The 14,995-nt window shown below is 43.1% G+C and overlaps 1 protein-coding gene across 2 annotated transcripts in view; it reads right to left on the bottom strand.

The window, feature by feature from the left end:
* Positions 1–1,044: 1,044 nt before the first annotated feature.
* Positions 1,045–14,995, bottom strand: part of LOC143301500 (metal cation symporter ZIP14-like) — a 24,191-nt gene continuing 10,240 nt past the window's right edge. The window contains exons 4-10 of one of the 2 annotated variants that reach the window (XM_076615825.1): positions 14,715–14,884; positions 13,865–13,993; positions 11,641–11,947; positions 11,010–11,197; positions 9,943–9,999; positions 7,700–7,735; positions 1,045–3,599 (exon numbers count right to left, since the gene is read on the bottom strand). In XM_076615825.1, coding sequence (XP_076471940.1) covers positions 3,474–3,599; positions 7,700–7,735; positions 9,943–9,999; positions 11,010–11,197; positions 11,641–11,947; positions 13,865–13,993; positions 14,715–14,884 — 1,013 coding nt within the window. In that variant the 3' untranslated portion in view covers positions 1,045–3,473. The remainder of the gene's footprint in view (positions 3,600–7,699; positions 7,736–9,942; positions 10,000–11,009; positions 11,198–11,640; positions 11,948–13,864; positions 13,994–14,714; positions 14,885–14,995) is intronic. The other variant, XM_076615826.1, reaches the window with a different exon arrangement.

Here is a 14,995-nt window from a genome sequence, read left to right as displayed (position 1 = left end):
CATGTGCAGTGCGCGATTATGGGCAGACAGGTGCTGTGTAGGTCTACTTGTGTCCCATGTGTGTGTGCCGGTGTGTGTGTGTGTGTGTGTGTGTGTGCGCGTGCGTTTGAATGAATTTGCATGTTTGTGCAAACGCGTGTGCGTGCCAGTGCGCACATTTTATGTGCGCTTTTAATCCAACTGCGTATACATACGAGCACTCGCTGCTATGTGTGCGTATCTACGCTAGCAGTTTTTGTACGTGCCTGCATAGGCCTACATGAGGGCACACATGCATTGGTGCGAAAGTGTGTGCGTTTCCGTGTAGACGTGTATGTGTGCACGCGTGACTGAGCACGTGTGTGTGTGTGTGTGTGTGTGTGTGTGTGTGTGTGTGTACATGCCTGTATACACACACGTGACTGAACGGAGTTTGTCTAAATGTATAAGCTCGTGTGTGCAGGCATGTGTGTGTGTGTGTGTGTGTGTGTGTGTGTGTGTGCATGTGTATGAACGGTTAGAAACACGTAAGAGTTCGTGCACGTTGTGTGTGCTTGTGTGAGTGTATGTTTGAGCGTGCGTGTCCCATACCAATGTCCATACGTGTGTTGGGGTACTCGCACATGTCTGTCTACGTCTGCACAATGTGAGTGTGATTAATGTATGTGTGCGCAACGAACAATGCCGCACGTGCGCTCATGTATGAGCGCGAATATGTCAGTGTACGAAAGAGAACATGTGCGTGCATATGTGTGTAACCCTAATGTGAACACAGCTGTACATACGTGCGTGCACGCAAGTGTGCGTGCAAATTGTTTATGTGCGCATTTCGGGGCATTACTTTCTAATCTCTCTCTGTGTCTCACATAGGAAGATACATTAAAATACGCAATTTTAGGCTATATTATGAATTTATTTACTGTCAAATACATTATTTTTTAGGCTACAACACGATGCAGCTACAAATAACACAAACAAAATAAACAAACATCGTAATCCACCGATTTTCTCCCCCCCTCTCTATTTCACACTCTCACTCACACGCACATTCAAATACACGTGCGATTGAAAGGTAAAAATCACTGATTGATTTATTGACATCAAATACATCATTTCAAAGGCAAGAAAACATCACAGAAAATAAACAAAAGCCATAATTCATTGTTTTACTCCAACTGTTCCTTTGTCATTACTCACACACTCTCTGTCTCACGTATGTATACACACATTGTAATTCGCAATTGTCAGCTAACATCGTGATTTTACTGACTCTCAAATATGCCTTTTAAAGATCGGGACACATTGTAATTGCAATTGAAAGTTTAAACACGTGCTAACGAAGTAACATTTGCAGCGAAATGCAGCACAAAAAATAACAACAAACAAACAAAAAAAACAACAACAAAAAAACAAGCCACAAACCCATTGAAACCCCCTTTCTTTTCCAATATCAAATTCAGTAACTTAGTATATGTCACGAGCTTCCTCTTCAATTGTGTGTATCTAATTTCTGTACAGTCTGATTTCTTTTCTTTTTCTTCTTATTATCATCATCATTATCATCTTCACCATGATCAGTATCATTACCATTATTTGTACTTGTTTTATGGGATTTCGTGGTCCTTTTTTTTTTTTTTCCTTTCGTATCTAAATTCTCCAGAGTACGTGTGATTTATTTTCATCAAACTGATACTTGCAGTCTATTTTGTTTCCAACCACAAGCACATTATTACGTCTTCCATCTATCGCAATTTCCGTTTGTTGTCAAGCATTCTTATTCCAAACTAAGAACGGAGAATTTGTCACATGACAGAGGACGCAAACAGATCAATGACACAAAGGATAGAAACAATGTCAACCTCTCAACACTACTAGGCTTCCTGTAGAATTGACTGACCACAATAAATCATGGACAGTATAGCCAAAAAAATTACACATTGCTCATGAAAGGTATGCGCACAAACAATGTACACATACGCTGCCGAGCTTTGTAGAACTGACTGTTCAAAATTATGCAGAGTATGGCCAATACTTACATATCGTTCATCAAAAGCACGAGCAACATACACACACACACACACACACACACACGCACACACACACACACACACACACACCTTTTAAGCATGTTTCGCTGGATTTACCTCTAACAAATCATCATCATCATCATCATCATCAACAACAACAACAACACCACACACACACACACACACACAAACCTTTCCCAATGTACAAAGTGTAACCGTCGTTCACTCTCTCGCAACACACACCCAAAACAAATTCTGGATAATGATTGAAATCTGCGTGAATATGTGACAGCAATAATGCCAAACCTCAACGAGGGAATATAGGGGATACAGCATAAAGAACCTGACCAGAAAGAGAAGAACGCTGAGAAAGGGAACATGAATGACACATTGGGAGAAAGAGAGACAGGGGGAGGGGGTGAGGGGGGGATAGTAGAGAGCTAGAGAGAGAAAAAGTAGAGAGAGAATGAGAGGTTTTCGGTTCAAGCACGCACTGCGCACGCGTACACATGCACAAACATACACAATTAGAATAAGAAAAGCACAAAAAAAGGAGAATAAAAAAAAATGACTAAAAGAAAAACAAATCGATTGTTAATACGCCTTTCAACATTATTCCCTCCATTCTCTCTCTCTCTCTCTCTCTCTCTCTCTCTCTGTCTCTGTGACTGACATGCCAAGAACAGCCAGATTATGTATATATCCGAACTATAGACATACACACAATAAAACAACGTTACACAATTGTATCAGTGCAAAACGTCGTGCCCACTATAAAGCAATAGAAACGGAACTGCATTTTCTTTGCCACTGCAAAGAACTGAACTAGTTACGACAGAATTGTGTTCCTATGAAATACTCGCTTTACCCTTCGATGACTGGGTTTCAATGTTGGATGCAAGATGAACACTACCACCACGACACGAGCAGATACATTTGTACTACAAACTTGCTTTTCTTCCCGTTTCTTCTTGATTTTTTGTTTTCTATCCGAAGATTTGTTTGGCGTTGTTGATCATGCCTCCAGCATACTTTTATTAAATGTTCATTCTGAAATTGTCAGCGTGGTCAGTTATAACGGGTCATATGGCCTATACAATAATAAAAAAAAAAGCGTTCTCTCTCTCTCTCTCACTAGCCCTCGCCTTGTTAACATGAAAGTCCCCCCCACCCCTGTTGTCACGGGCAGAAAGGCCTAAACAATAAACCATTCAGATCCAGAATCCCTCGCCTCTAATTTATATACGCATCTTAATTAACCATAGAGCCTAGATATTTCCATCACCTATCTGAACACTATATTGTATAGCAACTGAAAGAAAGAGGAAGGAAGGACGGAAGACTTTAAACAGAGGAGAGGGAAGTGGTGGGGAACGGTTCTTTATATATATATATATATATACATATGAAAAATAAACATATAAAAAGGTAAAATGCTACCAACATGACGACAACGGCCGCGCGACATTAGCTGATCTCGATTTCTCCAACGAAGTTGACGACCGCCAGGATAATGCCAATGCCGACGATAAGCCCTAGTGACTGGCATCCCAAGATCAGCCAGACCTCTCTCGGAATCCTTTTGCCATCCGTCTGTCAGTTACACAGAAACAGAAAAGGGTTATTTCATTCCTACACAAGAAACAACAACGAAATTTTTTTAAAAAATCGTTATAACACACCAACAACTATGCACGCGCAAAGAGGGACATTTTGCTGTTCGTCTGAATTTTCCACAGAAAAAATCAGAAGAGAAAAAAAACAACATTGTTACTTTAAATTAACAAACAATGAGGCCAGGAGATGAAATGATTTACAAATAGTAAACAGTGGTAACTCTCTCCATTCACAAGGTACACAACTTCAAGTCAGTGCTGCTTACGCTACCGATTCAGCTAGCGCACAGGTAAATAAAAGCTACATTGGAACAAACCCAAACACTTCCTCCAAAAAGGAAGCGCCGGGCCTGTCTATACCGATAACTTTACTTCTACTCAAGGCATAAAAATAATAATAAATCGTTATGCCACACCAACGACTATGCACATACACACAAAGACTATTGTTTTGCCCTTCGTCTATCATTAAACGAAGAAAAGAAAAAAATCATCAAGGTTATTTTAGTTCTATACAAGGCGAAAGATAAGGAAAAAAACCACAAAAACAAACACAAAAAAAACCCAATCGTTATATCACACAAAAACTATGAACATACACACACTAAGAGGGAAAATCTCTTTAGGCAAGATAGATCAATAGTCTGTCAACGGTCATTTTTAACCACTGTTCCAGCAAAATTATTTACAAGTACAGTCAGTATTCAGCTATGAGATCCAATATAAGATGAATGAAAACATAGCATTCGTACACATCCAAGTTTTCCTGATTATTCATGCATTCTTCTGTAGCTCTCCACATTTGTGCTTTTGATGCTTATAAATGTTCCGAGATACTGAAAACAGCTGGGCGTTTATTTATGAATCATCAATCACATGCAACCTGCCAACTTGTACTTTGTAAAGGTCTGCTTAACCGTATCCTATTGGTGCACTTTTGAATGTATAATGTGCATGTTAGCTGTTTTCATCACTCACGTGCACAACGTTCATAAATATAGTGCAAGTTTAGAGACGTTATAGCCTTTTTCGTGAATCTCATGCATGCTTACGAAAACTATCCAAAGTTAATAGCTGGTTTTAATGTTCATGCATATACACATGCACGCACACATACGGACACACAGACGCATGCACATGCGCGCACACGCACACACAAGAACGTGCATCCTCCCACCCCCCTCGTTTTCTCTCCTCCAAAGTCAGTGTGCCTCCATGCTTTGCTTTGCACATTCGAGACGGTCTGATTGAGTGAAGTTGTCATTGTTAATCAAGCCTGTGCAGTTCAAAATGGGCATGCTTTCATGCAGCTCTTGCATAATAAGCCGAAAAAGCTAGAGCCACAACGTAACAGGAAAACAACACTTCTGTCAGCAACACTAGCCTTCTCTAGCTGCAAATACACTGACTTGGGCAGGTCAGCTTTGTTAACAAACATGTACTGTTTCACTTAGTAGAGCAGGGGGGGGGGGATTTTTTTTTTTTTTTTTTTTTTTTTTGAACAGACATGCTCCTTTAACAAATAAGCACTACTTTACTTCGTTGAGTGGGGAAAAGGTTTTTAGACGCAAACACGTTGTTTTAACAAGTACTTTTTTTTTTGGGGGGGGGGGGGAGGCTTTTGAAACACACACGTTGTTTTTACAGCAGGTACTATTTCACTTCTTTGAGTGGAAAAGGGCTTTGGAAGCAAACACATTGTTTTCACAGCTTAGTAGAAAAAAGGCTTTAGAATCAAAAACGTTGCTCTAACAGAAAGTACAGTGTGTGGGGAGAGGGGGCCGGGGAGCGGGTGAAGGAGGGGTGGGGGCTTTTTTGGAAACAGACTTGCTTTCACAAACTGTGTTGTTTTCCTGTGATTAATTAACAGGGTTAGCCGAAAGTCCGGAAACTAAAAAAAACAACAACTTTGCTTCGGAAATTCCCGATCCTCGGTTGCTCCAGGGAGGATGGACGACAACGTTGATCACATGGTGGTGCTCAATCCGACACAGTAAGTTCTGTCAGGACTACTTGGTTCCAGCTGCTGATGCATGACGAACTCCGTCTTGTAGTCCGCAAGGAAAGTACATCTCTTCGTTCTGAAGAAGATGGCTGGGCGGCTGTTGGAAGCTTCACAAAACCCACCTGGTCTCTTTGTTCCTGCTGAATGTCTGTGGTCAGTTTTTGTCGCACAATATCTCAACCTGTCCTTTAGCCCAGAGGCTCATACAGATGTGCACTGGCTGCAAGCTAAAACCAATCGTGATTCTCCGGCATCAAAGCGCTGAATTACTGCAACGACTTGGTGATTCTCCGGCATCAAACAAAGCACTGAACTACGGCAATGACTAAGTGATTCTCGTGCATACAATAAAACACTAACTATTGCAAAGAGTTAGTAACAAACCTTAAGGTTAACCTTAAGGGGGTTCCCCCCCCCCCCCCCCCCCCGCAAATCTACACTCGTGTATCAAGTTGCAGTGCATGGAGGCGTTGGTGTATTGTATAGTGATAACCCTTGTCTATTTTGGTGGGTTCGTGTGTGTGTGTGTGTGTGTGTGTGTGTGTGTGTGTGTGTGTGTGTGTGTATGTGTCTGTGTCTGTGTGTGTGTTGTTGTTGTGGAAGTGGATAAGTGTGGATGGGGGAAACTACAATTTCAAAACGCACACGAAAGGGATGAGAGCTCTAGCAGGTCTTCGCATCATTCTGTTGACATGGCAGACCGGTACCCCCACCCCTCACCCCACTCCACCCACCCTCTAGCAACCGGGTGCTGCCCGGGATCGAACCAGGGGCCTCAAACTTCCTCGGGATGGAAAACCACACGGTCTGACCACTCAGCCATACCCAGTCATCTGACATAATATCATGATATTTTTAACAGACGATCCCGCCGTCATGGCAACAGGATATGTGATGTCAGTCAGTATGGACATCTGCTTGTATACCGATCCATGGATGCACGACTTCTAAATCTGTTAAGAATATATATTCACTTTGATTAAAAAAAATTTTCTTTTTAACTCTTTCCATAAGAACGGCGAAAGAGACGACGTTTCACCCCAATTACCATCATGAAAATATTGCAAGCGGAAGGCTCTTATACTGAAGACGTGAATGTTGACAAAGAATACCACAATTCTGACGACGGAAGCTAAAGGTTGGGTCATTCAGACACCCACTGGACATCCGAGGGGTCTGTGTCAGTAGAGGAGAAGAGAGGACTGGCCGTACTGAGTGAGTTAAAAGATGAAAAAAAGCCCCAACAAACTATTCTAGTTTCCAGTTTCCAGGTATAAGATCTTAAACATCTTTTGCTTCACGTGCATGCTTGTTGTCTGAGAAAGAAAGCAAATCAATAAACTAACACAGTGAAGCCGCGTGTCAGCAAGAAATCAACAAACGAGGAACCATTGCTGCATTTGATCGCGCATAAGCATAAAGCGCAGTTCCAGCACATAGCAAAGAAAATATATCGATCTTAAACATCTTTTGCTTCACGTGCATGCTCGTCTAAGAAAGCAAATCAATAAACTAACACAGTGAAGCCGCGTGTCAGCAAGAAATCAACAAACGAGGAACCATTGCTGCATTTGATCGCGCATAAGCATGAAGTGTAGTTCCAGCACATAGCAAAGAAAACATGTCGATCTTAAACATCTTTTGCTTCACGCGCATGCTTGTCTGAGAAAGAAAGCAAATCAATAAACTAACACAGTGAAGCCGCGTGTCAGCAAGAAATCAACAAACGAGGAACCATTGCTGCATTTGATCGCGCATAAGCATAAAGCGCAGTTCCAGCACATAGCAAAGAAAATATATCGATCTTAAACATCTTTTGCTTCACGTGCATGCTCGTCTAAGAAAGCAAATCAATAAACTAACACAGTGAAGCCGCGTGTCAGCAACAAATCAACAAACGAGGAACCATTGCTGCATTTGATCGCGCATAAGCATAAAGCGCAGTTCCAGCACATAGCAAAGAAAATATATCGATCTTAAACATCTTTTGCTTCACGTGCATGCTCGTCTGAGAAAGCAAATCAATAAGCACATAGCAAAGAAAATGTGTCGTATGCTGAAAAGGGGAGAACCTGCACAGGCCGATTTGAATTTGATGCTTTTTGTCGCTGAAGACGAAAACAATTACCTTCTTTTTTATCATGGCAGTAATCATCATTATCGTTATTGGTACTGATAGCTATTATCATCAATGCTGATGATAATGATGACGAAAATAATGATCATGATGTCAGTCTCACTGATGTGATAATGAGCGACACAGTTAATAACAATGACAGCTGTGCTATACGCACTCACATTGCCAGATACACAGAAAAGCTAAGTTGCCAAAGTATCTGCATTAAGTTGTTATTTATCTCTACATCAGCAGACGGACGATTTTCTTTTGTGGGCTGCAGCTGACAGACGTGGTCAGGAAATACGCGTGACTACATGTCACACTATAATGCATCCTCAAGTTACGTATTTGAGTGTGTTAGAGAGAGAGAGAGAGAGAGAGAGAGAGAGAGCGCACATATGACTAATAATTAAATGTGAATATGGTGAACCATCTCCATCCCCCGCAGCGTCCCCCCCCCACCCCCCGTCCCCACCTGCTACCCTCACACACACACACACCCTAAAAAAAATGAGAAATTGTTGGCATACACAACCCTAACCCATAACTTCACTGTCAAGACAAATCACAACTCGCAGGCTAAATTCTGATGCTCTTCTCGGCTATATTTCTGTGGATATGAATGCGTGCACACAGACATGTTCGTAGCAACCGTTAAAACATTTTTTTTAAAGCAATAATATCATTTAAAAAAATCATTCCATACAGTTCCATACATAGCTAATGGTGTCTGAAAAGACACGGCGGGTCGTACTGTTTGTGAGTTACCATGTTTCCATATGCACAGAACTACCAACACATGTCTACAGCTGCAATCCCTCCATCAATGATCGCACTGACTCTTTGTGCTGCAGCCTTGGCGGTTTGTGGACTTTTTGGGAACCATCCCAACGGACCACTATGATCAAATTCTAACCCAAACAGTTGGGACTTGAGTTGACGCCTCTGCTGTTCTGATGGTCATAATCGAACACGACTGGCCATCATACATATATATCTGTATGTGTGTATGTGTGTGTGCATCCACAGAATATCTTGATGAATATTGGGGATACAATTTCTGATTACAGACAGACCACCGCGGGAATGAAATGATGGGCCAAGGGGGACAATCCAAACTCTCCTGGACTCAAGTCATACGACTCCGCGAAAGGAGTGAAATAATCATTATGTTGTGGTTTGAATCACACTTCAAGGATTCATTACGAATTGCCAAGCCGCATATGAAAATAAAAACGTGTTACATGCTACGTAAACAGTTTGTTGCGACTGATTGTAAAAATGGAACACACTGTGCGTTGTTTGGTTCATTATTTTTTGTTGCTTCGTTTTATTTTTTGTTTTGTTTTTTTGTTCGGTTGTCAAATATACTGATTGAATAGTCCAATAAATCAGCACACGTTAGCGTCTTTCGATCCCCCCTCTCTCTCTCTTCTTGAGTAAATACTGTCAGGGTAAGCGCTTATTCTTTGTACCTGGAAATATAGTGATTGAATAATCCAATAAAACAGCGCACGTAAACATATTTTGATCCTCTCTTTCTCTCTTATTTTTTTTCTTGAGTAAATACTATCTGTGTAAGCGCTTTATTGTTCCCCTCACCCGCACACACACCCCTCCTCTCCCCGTGTTTTCTTAAGTGTATGTTAACTTCAGTTTTCAGTTCTCCAACACTCTTTCTCTGGTGTTACACCATCCAGATACATTCTTCGTTACATCATCCAGATACATTCTTCGTTACATCATCCAGATACATTCTTCGTAATATTCTTTCCGTGGTTATGAGCGTAGTTCGCATGACACCAACGTTCGTCACAGTTTTTTTTTTTTTCTGAGGTATTTCGTTGTCAAGACGAATAGTATGAGTATCAGTATCAGTAACACTCAAGGAGGCGTCACTGCGTTCGGACAAATTCATATACGCTACACCGCATCTGCCAAGCAACTCCGGTTTTTTCGTGGTCTCTCAGTGTCCATTGTTGATTATTCAAAACGCTATCGCATTGCATGAAGTCACGGGAAACCCGACAGCATATTCATCGAACAGTACGAGGGTAACGTAACAGATATCAGTGTCAAGGACGCCGCTGGCTTTGACAGCTACACGTCTAGCTCCCCGATAAAGTTGACAACACACAACATGATGAGAAAGCCGACAAGCAGACCGACAGCCTGACAGAAAAACAACTGACGCACCTCCGTTCTCGTGCCCTCGCGCAGCTTCATGTCCAGGTGTTGGCTCATGTCAGGTAGCTGGCGACAGAACAGTGACCACAGGATTAGTGGGATGCCAGCCATTCATTCCCTTAGTTATGATAGTAACTATGTGCACAGTGACGAAAGCATTAGCCAACATCCCTTTAGTGGTGGTACAGAAAGTGTGTACAGTGAGGAAAACATTAGTAGGATGCCAACATCCCCTTGGTGATGGTACAGAATGAATGAATAGATGAATGAATGAATAAGAGAGAGAGAGAGAGAGAGTGTGTGTGTATGTGTGTGTGTGCGTGTCTGTGTGTGTGGATGACTTTATGGGTGTGTGTCGATATCAGTTGCATCATTTATTCCGAATCTTTTTAGTTTTAAAGCTGCAAAACATTGTTCATGCGGTACTGCGTGTAACCTACCACGTCCTGTTCCTCAACTTTCCACGTACACACACTGGCGTGCGTGCACTGAGACATGCAAGTAATCTCCCTTCTCCCTGTACAGGAACACAAGTGAGCCCCCTCCCCTCACACACACACACACACGCACACACACACTGCCTCTCACGTTTCACCCCTTCCACTTCACACGCCCCCATCCTCAGGTCCTCCAACCATGTCCACGAGGCGGAGGTAGAGCAACTCAAAACGAACACCTCCGCACGCACGCACACACTCTCTCTCCCTCTTTATCTCTCCCTCCCTCTTTCTCTCTCACATTTCACCCTATCCTTCACACACACTCCCATCCCCAGGCCCTCATACCATGTCCCCAAGACGGATGTACAGCAACACAAAACGAACTTCTCAGTACATACAGACACAGACTCTCCCCCCCCCCCTCCCCCTCTCTCTCTCTTTATCTGCACAAAGCTTTTAAACGGCGAAGTGCCTTCGTAACGTAACGACATGAACATTCTGTGAATGTGTGCGCGACTTTCATGTTTATCCCCCTTCTAAAGGGCTATGGCCTTTATGAATAAAACATCTTCAGTCTTCAGTCTGTCTTTCACATTCCACCCCATCATCCCCCCCACCCAACCCCCGCCCCCATACCATGTCCACAAGTGGCACGTAGAGGAAGAGTCCTCCAGCCACGGCCAGGATCCAGCGGTTGGCCTCCGTGTTCTCCCCCAGCAAGATGCCCACCACCAGGCCCACGAAGCACACACAGGCCGACAGGAAGTTGAGGAACAGGGCCCGCTTCATGCTCATCCCGGAGTGCAGCAGGATGGCCACGTCCCCTGACACAGCCAGCACGTGACGGTCGTTAAACAGTTGTTCATTGTTCATGAAACGAAACACGTGACAATCGTTGAACAGTGGTTTCATTGTTTGTTTATTCCTTTGTTTACAAAACAAAACCCGTGACGATCGTCAAACGGCTTAATGAACATTAAAACAGAACAAGTAAAAGGAAAAATCCCCCCCCCCCAAAAAAAAACAACAACAACAACAACCCAGCAACAAAACTAAAACAAAACAGATGAACACAAACAAGTAAATGAAGAAATACCAAGAAAACAGACGAACACAAACAAGTAAAAGAAGAAATACCAAGAAAACAGACGAACACAAGAAACTGAAGCGAACTTACACCCAAACCAAACAATAGATGGATCTATTTTTTAGACAAGTGAAACCAAACCAAACCAAACCAAAACCCCACCACGCCTGCCATACCCACCCAGCTCATGAGGCAGCTCCTCACAGAGGACGGCGATGCCGATGCTGACGCCGAGGTACACGTTCTCCGTGAAGGCCGCCCCTATGGCCATGCCGTCCACAAAGTTGTGCATCACGTCCCCGATCAGAACCATCCAGGCCACCGTGGCTACGGGGCCCCGCCTCTTCTCGCCCTCCACGGGACTCACGAAGTGGGAGTGGCCGTGATCCGATAGGCCGTTCTCCGCCGATGACGTCATGGCGTCTTTCTCCTCCTCGTGGCTGATTGGCTCGATGTGGATCGACTGCTGTCGCTTGATGTTTTTGGTCTGAACGGAATGGAGAGATTAGTAGCGGTGGAGGAGGAATTTTGTTTAATGTCCCGTCACACATATCGGTGATTGAAGACATTTTGTTAAAGTATTTATGAATACATCTGAGTATTATCGGTTAGAAAGGGTGGGAGATGTGGATGAATGGAGGGTTGGGAGAAACTGGGAAATACTGATTTCGGCTTCGTGTTAATCGTGGCGTGTAATATTCTGGTAGAAGAGCACCGCTCCTAAAGAGGCCGCCGGTACAATGGCTGAAGTACAGCCACGAACACAGGTCGACGCACAAATGGACCTTGTAGCACTCTCCTACCGAATCCACCGCACAAAAACTCCGATTTCACGTCACCAATACACAGATGAATGGGGAAAAAATCTCATGATATTAAAAAGAAAACAATAACAGTTAAAATATATTATTTTATGGCAGAGCTGTTCGTTCCTGCTGCTTGACGTTATCCATGGGCAGGTCACTCTCATTTTAGCGGTGGTGGTGTCGGAAGTCTGTTGAAGAGTTTGAAGGGATTGGATCTATATAGGGTGAGCAAAAAGCCTGTCGTAAAGTATTCACTGCACTGAGATCCCAGCTTGTAGATATACACATCAAAGACAAACCCTACTAATATAGCCTATGTTTGGATTTGATGCATTTTCTTTCCATTGTTTGATTTCTCGCTTTGTTGAACCTACCTGCATGTTTTGATGGTGCAACGTACTGTGATTCATTCTTAAAGCACTTAGAGCAAAATTTGTCGTTCAGGCGTTATATAAAGTTATTATCATTACTGTTATTAATATTATTATCATTAATGTCCATAACTATTTAGAATAGGTATACTTTATAATTAGTGAAGAAAGTGACAAGAACTTCAACGGTGAAACGTCATCAAAACTAGGCATCAATGTAAATAACATCTAAGCATTTACGTCTCCTTGACAACGGTATGAGATCTTTCAAGAACATTAAAATGGATAAATGTTGAAACATAAGTCTTGGCCACACAGACCAAAAATTCAAAACAGGCCAATGAGCTGATTATCTCAAGGAGAAGAATCAGACCCTTGAAACAATGACGCAAATAAACCTTTTTTTCCGCAAAGACTATGAATACCTCCATACCCCTCTCCCCAACACCTATCAACTCTACTTACGTCAAAAGAAAGGCTAGATATAGATAGTTCCAGGAAGCTAAAAAGAGAGAGCAACTTCCAAGGAACCGTCAAAGCATGCGGACTACATTCGCTCTCATCACTTCTGCTTAGTGTGTGTGTGTGTGTGTGTGTGTGTGTGTGTGTGTGTGTGTGTGTGTGTGGAGAGAGAGAGAGAGAGAGAGAGAGAGAGAGAGAGATGACATGTCATGTTTGGGGGGTGAGGGGGTGAGGGGGAGGGCTATCATTCAGACAACACATACACTAACACAGTTCTGTTTCTTTTAGTTGTATTCTTTCCTACATTTTGAAGTTGAGACTGGAGTATTCTAGGAGAAAGGAAGCTATCTGTTATAGAAATTGAAAGAGATGAAGGGGGTGCTCCAAAATGCCTTGTGGCGGGAAAGCGGCGACTATTAAAAGAAGGGTTTTATCCTAATGGAGTCAGGATGCATCCGGTAGACTTGGAAGGGCAATTCTGGAACTGCACAGGCACATGAAAAGATTACACTTCTATAATAGCATAATAGCTATATTAGTACTTTTACATGCAAGACGTACTCACGAACCCAACAGCCATTGAGTGAAAACAGACAACGGCGGGCTTGAACTCCAGCCACCCGTGTGGTAGACGAACATTACACAGAAAGGAAGAGATCACATAAAATCACCGATGTGCATCAGTAAACAAACAGCACAGAGCTGAGATAAAATACCAGCTGTTCAAGAAACCAACTTTTAAATACCAAGAAGAAACGTGTGTACCTCTCTCGATTTCAGCAGAAACTTGAGGAATCGCTCAGAAACAAAGAAGACGTAGATGGAGAAAAGGGCGGTGGCTGATTTCCAGATATAGTCGCCACTCAGCTCTTCAATGGATACGATGTCAAACGCCTGCAACATGACAGTGGACAAGATATGACACAGTGGGTGGATGAGTGAGAGAGAGGTGAGAGAGGATGGAGGCAGAGAGAGAGAGAGAGAGGTGAGAGAGGATGGAGGCAGAGAGAGAGAGAGAGACAGAGAGAGAGAGAGAGAGAGAGAGAGAGAGAGAGAGAGAGCGTAAGACTTCCGGTATAACATAAAGTCTGTCATCATTAAATGACTCACAACTTTTACATAGAGACAGAGACAGAGAAAGTGTGTGTGTGTGTGTGTGTGTGTGTGTGTGTGTGTGTGTGTGTGTGTGTGTGTGTGAGAGAGAGAGAGAGAGAGAGAGAGAGAGAGAGATTCTGGATTCGAATCTCGGTCTCACCCTTCTCTCAAGTTTGTCTGGAAAATCGAACTAAACGTCTTGTCATTCGAATAAGACGATAACCCGAGGTCACGTGGATAGCACGCACTTGGCGCACCGAATTGGAACCCATGGCAACGCAAGTGTTGTTCTCTGGCAAAATTCTGTAGAAAAAATCCACTCTGATATGCGCGCACACACACACACACACACACACACACACACACACACACACACACACACACACAAACACACACGCATGACAATAGCGTTCGGTTATGCTGCTAGTCAGGCATCTGTCTAACAGAGAAGGAGCTGGCTATCACCGTGGACTTGTCCGAACGCCGCCTTGAGAGACTGAAACCCGATCCTCCGACCTACCTCCGGAATGAGTACGAGCAGTCCCGTGGCCACCAATGTCCCCGCTCCCATGGCAACGAGGAACTGGAGCAGCCGTTGGAAAAAGGTCTTGGACATCAGGGGCGTGAGGAGGCCCCCGATGTTGGAGATGATGCACACTAATGCCACAAAGCCTATGCCGTAGCCCCATGCTGCAAAAAAAAAAAAAAAAAAAAAAAAAAAAAGGTTTAGTCTGGCCACCTGTCTGTATCCCCGATACTATGCATTGGTACTGCCCAGTAATGTTTGTTCAGTTCATGGCC

Source organism: Babylonia areolata, chromosome 27 (assembly GCF_041734735.1).
Source record: "Babylonia areolata isolate BAREFJ2019XMU chromosome 27, ASM4173473v1, whole genome shotgun sequence".
NCBI classification, from domain to species: Eukaryota; Metazoa; Mollusca; class Gastropoda; order Neogastropoda; family Buccinidae; genus Babylonia; species Babylonia areolata.
This window is presented reverse-complemented; position numbering and strand designations above follow the sequence as displayed.